The 7,820-nt window shown below is 38.3% G+C and overlaps 1 protein-coding gene across 2 annotated transcripts in view; it reads right to left on the bottom strand.

Annotated features, from left to right (window-relative positions):
• Nucleotides 1-2,017: 2,017 nt before the first annotated feature.
• Nucleotides 2,018-7,820, bottom strand: part of rsrc1 (arginine/serine-rich coiled-coil 1) — a 165,037-nt gene continuing 159,234 nt past the window's right edge. For both annotated transcript variants that reach the window (XM_084716936.1, XM_084716937.1), the window contains exons 9-10: nt 4,989-5,096; nt 2,018-2,295 (exon numbers count right to left, since the gene is read on the bottom strand). In XM_084716936.1, the coding sequence (XP_084573062.1) occupies nt 2,203-2,295; nt 4,989-5,096 (201 nt within the window). In that variant the 3' untranslated portion in view covers nt 2,018-2,202. The remainder of the gene's footprint in view (nt 2,296-4,988; nt 5,097-7,820) is intronic.

Below are 7,820 nucleotides of genomic sequence, written 5' to 3'. Positions count from 1 at the left end.
TAGACCTATTGCCCTTCTAAATCAAGATTTTAAACTACTATCCAAGATACTAGCACAATGTTTGGAGAGGCCATCTATCATCAGGAAAGACCAGACGGGGTTTATCAAAGGCAGGAATTCTAGTCACAATGTCAGACGACTCTTGAATAATATTAATTTTTGCTCTTGCAGTGGAATCTCTTACTGAGGCCATCAGACTGGACCCAGCAATTAATTAGTGGTATAAATGTAGGCAAAGCCTAACACAAGATTTCTCTTTACGCAGATGATGTCTTGCTATATATGTAAGACCCTGCGACTTCTGTTCCACGTCTTGTTGATGTTATTAGTCTGTTTGGATCCTTCTCTGGTTATAAAATTAACTTCTCTAAGTCCTTAGCTATGCCAGTGGGAGGTCTTAGAGACAGAATCAACTCCAGGCATGAAAATGGGTCAGGGTTGCAAAAGGTGAAAAGGATACAACCCCTGTAGGGGGGTCCGGGGGCATGCACCCCTGGAAGAAAAATTTGGACATTTTATATTTAAAAGCATCAATCTGGTGCACTTTGAGAGAAAAATCAAGCAGTGTAGTCACGAAAAGCTAACATTAGCTTGTGTCAGTCAACGTTACCTTTAGCCTCTCAAGCTGGTCCCCTCAGCATCCGCCCAAGTCTAAACGTCCAAATCGGCGAATGAGTAGTAACTGTCATCTGAAAGTTACAGCTTTCTAGCTCAAAAGGAGGTCTGGATGTCCCCAATATCAGATGGTACCAACTAGCATCTCAGCTAAGATTTATAGCAGAATGGGTTAAAGAGTTAAGGATGACCCTAACTCTGGAAAAGTCACAAACCTCTGGTTCCCTACTGGGCCTTCTGTTGTGTAAGAATTTAAAATCAGCTATGAGCCTCTGTAATAATAATCCTATAATATCCAAACCTCTTAAAGTGTGGTTTGCAACACAAAAACTTGAGGGAAAGTCTAATTTAACCTCTTTCCCAGTTCAAGGTAACCCTGATTTCTTGACAGGTATGATAGACAGTAGTTATAGCACTTGGACATCCCAGTGGATAAAGAAAATGTGTGATTTATTTGACGGTGCTTCCCTGCTGTCTTTTGAACAACTCAAAAAAATACAGTCTCCCTAGACATAATTTCTTCCAATACCTTCAAGTTCGAGATTTCATAACTAGAAAATCAATGCCACAATATCAGCAATAGAGCAGTTACTTCTCCTTGGTCCAACCAAAAAATCTATAACTCATTTTTACAATGTCTTAAACCAGATTGATGTACTGAGTGCACAGGATGTTGCAAAGACATGGCAAAATGAATTTGGTGTAAATATTGACAAGGATAAATGGGATGTGATATGGGATCATACAAAGAAGGCTGTTGCCCTTTCAAATCTTGCACCGTCTGCAAATCTCTCCCAACAAAAAACACATAATGAAGCCTCAGGTTTCACCTTTGTGTCCAAAAAAATCTCTGTGGGGACGTACATTCACTGCATATGTTTCAAGCATATTGGATGGATATAATACAAGACATGGGAAAAATATTTTCTGCATCTTTGTGTATGAACCCAGTTTCCTTGCTTCTTGGGCATCTGAGTCAAGATCCAACTGTTGGTACTAGTTCTCGCAGACTGTACAGTATCCTTGCATATGCTGCTAGAAAGAACATCTTTTTATAATGGATAAATGACAAACCTCCTTCTAAAGCAAACTAGCATTAGATAATCTTGGAATGTTTTCCTCTTGAATACTTGACATACCTACTTCACTCATCTAAAGGACAGTTTATGAAAATATGGACTCCATACCTCCGCTTTTCCAACTCCACAGTGGCTTCAACACTTGCAAACATTGTATCTGACTGACTGTGGACCCATCCCCACACCCCCTTTTTTTCTTATGATATTGTAATTACAATGCCCCCTTTGTCATCTGAACTTTGTCTCTTATATGTTGGATTTTGTTTTAACTATTTATTTTTCTAAAGAGCACCTATGTATTTTTCTTTTATTAATGTCAATGATTCTGCTGAGCTGTTTATTATTTGTGTATTCACAAAAAAACAAAATTTAATGAAAAAATAATTGGGAAAAAAAAAGGAAACCTAAATAAAATAGCACACACAATATGGCGGTGATTGAGACACACAATAAAAACAACAGAATTTGCAATGGGAACAGGAAAAATCATCTTAATTTCTGGTGTCCTTTATGTCACAGGACTTCCCATGAGCCTCTCCTGCCGCAGTGAGATCAGTCTGTTGATCCACAGCTCCTCGGCCTTCGCCTTGTCCATGAACAACTGCAGGACAGCGCAGAGAGGATAAGTTAGTAGGCAGACGGACAAAGATACAGATAACAACACAGACAACAGATCTGAACTGAACCACAGAGCGTTTAACTATAGAAATCTCTGGAACAAACAAAGAACATTATAATAACTTAAATCAGAAAGATAGAGCATGGCTTGAACGGGTAGAAAAATTATGAATCTTAGGAAAAACTCCATTTCAGGCATGTGAAGTAGATGCTTTCATGGTTCCACCTGAGACCCGACTCAAGATCCATACAGGGCCAGAGAGCAGAGGTCAGACTAGTCTCAGAGAGCACAGAAGATAGCAAATTAGAAATGCTAACTTTAGCAGCTGTGGCAGTGAAAGAGCAATCATTATTATAGCTCAAAAGTGCAAACAGTTTAATATAGTGATAAAAAATATCACTATATTGATAAGCTTCTGGTGAATCATTTCCAGTGATAAACATGCTGTCTTCACAGAGGAGTACAGGGGACTGATAGAGAGCATTATGATGTCACAGTGACATTGACCTTTGACCTTTTGAATATAAAATGTCCTAACTTCATCAGCGTATCCGATTAGACATTTGTGTTAAATTATGTCATAATTACTGTGAATTTTTGAGTTATGGACAAAAATTCATGTGAAGATATAAAATGCACTGCCTTCTCAAACAGGGACACAGCACTGAATACACATAAACATAAATCACTCAATAGTATATATTTAAGAGCAAAGTTTAGGGCAGATGAGAAGTCGGTCCTGATCAAAGAGATATGCTTAAAGTTAGCATTTCTAATTTGATCAAGCCTTAGACACAAGTGAACTAATCATTTGATTCTTTAAGTCAACTGAAATAGTGAAAAATGCCCATAACAGTTTTCCTAATGTCGTTTTGTTTTGTACAAGGAACCAAAAAATATTCCATTTACTGTAATCTAGGACAAGAGAAACCAAGAAATTGTTATCCTTGAGAACCTACCATAAAACCATAAAATGTTTGCCATGTTTGCTTGCAAAATAACTGACTATAATAATAACTAATAACAGTCAATCAGTTACCAAAATTGTTAACATTTCAATGTACAACAAAATAATACTTTTGTATGTTATACAGATTCAGAAGCACTATGAGACATATTTCTGGTATCAGATTCTATAGACTAGACTAGTGGAATCTGTTGCCCACTCCTACACATTTCTAGTTTAATTACGTCTTTTGAGTTTACTGGCCATATTCTATAGTCTTCTATAGTCTACTACTCTATGACAGTGATTGTATCTGTGTGGTACAGTTGCTCAGTTTTACCTTCCAAAAAATCTCACATGAAGAATGACAGAAAATGAATGAGCTGTTTCCTATTAAGTTCCTGAGCCAGGCACTGAGATGTCAGTACTGCCCACTGACATGCATGTGACCTCAGCGTCAACTTATCAATCACTGTGATGACGCTCTAATACTAGAGTGAAGGCTGTGGTATATCACACTTCTTAATAGTATTTCCCTGTCTAAAATGAACATGAAAAAAACCCCAAACATATAAGCCATCTAGTTCTGTGGGTCTGGGAGTGTGTTAGCCTGGTGACAGAAGAAGGCCTACACATGTGACTTGTATTCATCGCAGTACATCAGCAGCAGAAATGATATTGATTGTAAGACGGCTATAAAACTGCTGCTGCAAGTGTCTGATGAATGAGGGCATCTGTTTATTAGGAGGTAACATAATGACTATGAGACCGAGGAGCAAGGCACTGAGGCATAGCGAGAAATTGGAAGATGATTTCTATATTCACTGCTTGTGTGTTTGTGTGCGAGTTAATGTTGACATGCTGGCTATGTGTACATACTGTACATCTATGTGATGATATGTGTGTATTATTATGCAGATTGTAGAGCAAACCCAGGCCACGTCAATCCTTCATTCCTAAACCTACGCCGCTTACAGCTGCACTGCATGTTATCTGTGTGTTAGATTCAACACCAGTGAGTTCTTGTCTGTCGGCCCTACGCTGGTGTCATGGTGCTAATGAGGCTGTGTGTGTGGGATGACAGTATCTGGGCTGGGCTAATGGGACTCATCTGTTCTAATTGGAAGTGGAGCTGGAGCTGGAGCTCAGGCCGGGGCCCGCCTGGGGCATATTGCTACCATACATCAGCCTGTCTGAGGGTGTGTATGTGTGCGCATTTCAGCTGTGGGGTGTGTGTGTGTATTTGAGGGGGTTATCTGCATACGTCAGGGCATAACTTAGTTTCCCCAGTGGAGATAGATGACTTGGAAGCCCCAGGGAGCGTTATTGGAGTTTAAAGTTTCCTTCTCGTTTTTCATCATTGGTCTGCAGGAAGGGGAGGAGGTGATGTTAGGACGCTATAATCTACTACACCACAGAGTCCTATACTATATGATGCACAGTATCACAATGTGCAGGAATGCCGTAAATAGTGGTGGTGGTGTTAGTACTAGCAGTAGAATTTTTAAAAGAAAAAGTTTACCAAGTTTGTCCACCAGTCAATAAGCACCAAACTCACAAAAACAAGACCAGGAGATAAAATGACAAGAAACAGGAGCAACTTTAGCTGTGCCAGAGTTGCATTGTCGGGTGTTAAACAGTCTGAGTTATGGAGCTGCATGACAGTTTGGTGTGATACTGAAGCAAACAGAAAAATAGAAACTGAACAGTGCCTTGTGTGTGAACTTACATTGGGATGAGCAAGTGTGTCAGTGTCATTGTAGACAATGGACACAGGAAGAGTGACATCTTCAGAATCTGCTCTCTCCGATTCCAGCTTCACCTCAGCTCCTTCAGTCTGACCTCACAGAAATACACAAACCATTGAAAAATGAGCAACACTCAAACTAAAATAAGTACATTTAGAAAAGCTTTAGAGTACAAAAACAGTTGCTGAAACATGATTAAATATAAGCATACGGAATCAATAAATTCTGAAAGAAAAAAAGATGAAAAGAACATATTAGCCAACAAGTAACAACAATATTAACATATAAAATACTCATATAATGCACAAAAGAGATGATGTTCATGGCTGTAAAATATATAAATCAATTGCAAATAGGATCAGAAAGAACTTGGAGAACAAAAAAACTTAGCAGTTAGCAGTTTTCAGTTTTTTTTTAATCCTGAAGGAAAGTCTTGTGCCAGAGATTGTTCTTAAATTACAGTAACATATGAATAAAAACAGTATTAGTATTAAAAATTATGGAATTGCACTGCCCAATAAAGCAACAATATAAGTAAGACAACTTAAGTAAGAAAGTAAATTAAACTAAACTAAAATAGAAAAGTAATGGCAATGACATCGAAAGTAATGTTGGCAGTGATACTGAAAAATAATAAAAAAATAAATTAATATTGCACCTGATAATGAATGGAATATTGTACATGATATTTAACAATACTGTGCAGAATAATACTAATGAAAAGTAATACTGCAAATGATAATGAACACAATCTTGCACATGATATTAAATGTGGACATCTTTAAGCATGTATATTGTATCATTTCTTGGTGGTATAAAACTGTAAATCTGTAAACTGTCACTGAAAAATATACTATAAAGGTTGGTATAAATTAAAAACTATATACATGTAGCACAGGTTTGGGACACAGCCAAGAATTGTGACATACAATATGACACTTGTCCAGCAGATGGCAGTGAAAGTCTGGCTCATGCAGTAAGCTTGTAGAGCGCAGAATATTGACAGTAATCAGTTTGTATTTGGAATCTAATTCTTGTGTCTCACTTGACTCATTTATCTGTGTATGTGTTCCTCCCCTCATATCCTTAACCTTATATTTTCTGTAAGCAAGTCGATTTGTGCAAAACCAGCAACTGCAACATGAGTAGGTTAATATAAATATCAAAAAAACTTCAAAGAATTGTCTTTATAACACCTTAACTTGATCAGTTATTCCACAACATTAGACACATTTTGTTACAGTCCATCCATCCATCCATTGTCTTTCGCTTATCCGGGGCCGGGTCGCGGGGGCTATGTTGTCGGGGGCTTGTTGCCCCTGGTAGGGTCTCCCAAGGCAAACAGGTCCTAGGTGATGGGTCAGACTAAGAGTGGTTCCAATGCCCCTAATGAATAGTCATTTTGTTACAGCTGAAGCCAAAATATATGTATCTCCCCCTTCCTTTATGACTGAAAAGGACTAAAAGTAAAGGCAGGGGGTCTCTGTCCCTCTCATGTTGCTGTGTGTCCAAAGTGAAAAGAAGAAAATGGGATGTTTAGAAATGATTTCTTCCTCTGTCCCTTGAGGTATTACTTAAAAACTATAATAAGCCCCATATTTGAAAGGATGGCCTGCTCTCCTTGTTGTACTTGATAAAGAAGGAATATCAAAATTAATACTTTGCCAAGTCCATTCATGTTTCAAACACTTCTAAAACCAGCCCTAGAGCAAATGTTTACCCAGTTGGAAAGATCTATTTAAAATTCATTTGGCTGGATACAAAAAGTGAGCAAGATATAAAACACACTGGGTAATAAGTATGGTGATGTGCCAGATATCAGACTGTATGACCGGTCATCACAATCTTGGTAATAATATGCTGAATATACATTTCTAATGAATGCAGCTTGCTTGAATTTTGAACTCTAGTTTACATGGTTTAATTAATTATCAGATTCATTAAATAACAAACAATGGAACAATATATGTTCTATGCTAATCAAACAATGTTTAAATGCGTAGTATATTTAGCCATTATCCTCTTCATTTCAGCCAAAAGACTCTGAAAGACTATGAAATGTTCCCAACCAAGGATGAATCGCCTGGATATCTTAAGTAATATTTGACTAATGATGAGGACGATACCCAAGAGATTAATCTGAGAAACAGTAAAGAGCTGTTTAAAAAAATGTATAACTTGAATTTGTATTTCATTAAAGCACATCTGTTCTCTAAAAGCAACTGATTAAAATACTGCAGAACTGCTCTGGCTTTTGATACTTCAAATGATATATTCTTTAGAATTTAAAGAAAATTCTATATTTTATACTGTGTTTTGTGAGACGGAGTCTCACATGAGTGAGAACAGACCTGATATGTACTTTTTTCCCAAATACAGATCTAGGTGTGAACAATTAAAGCCACTACCCCTCCAAGAAACACCTCCCTCACGTGGTGGAGGGGTTTGTGTGTCCCTATGACTCTGGGTAAACTGTGATGCAGGGGAAAATAGCTCGGCTAAGAAGGCGGTGCAGCGCCTGGCCCAAAAGAGTAAAACGAGTTTGATCAGATGGTGGGGAGAAGCTGCCGGAGAGACCTGGTAAACCCAAGTATGTAGAGAGGGTGAACTGGGAACGTCTGGTGGAGACCCCTGTCTGGAAGGTCCTCATTCCCACTAGAGTGTGGATACCTGACCTGAGCCAGATGGGACCTGTCAGTTTCTGATGGGTCGAGCCAGGTTCAGATAAAAGTTCAGACATCATGTTTGGGTTCATCCTACCGACCCGCTGTTGTATTGTGCTGTAGCCTGTTCAGTGCTGGAGATGTTATTTA

Source organism: Lutjanus erythropterus, chromosome 4 (assembly GCF_056507025.1).
Source record: "Lutjanus erythropterus isolate fLutEry1 chromosome 4, fLutEry1.hap2, whole genome shotgun sequence".
Classification (NCBI taxonomy): domain Eukaryota; kingdom Metazoa; phylum Chordata; class Actinopteri; order Lutjaniformes; family Lutjanidae; genus Lutjanus; species Lutjanus erythropterus.
The sequence above is the reverse complement of the archived record's forward strand: the minus strand, read 5'-3'. Positions and strand labels throughout refer to the sequence as shown.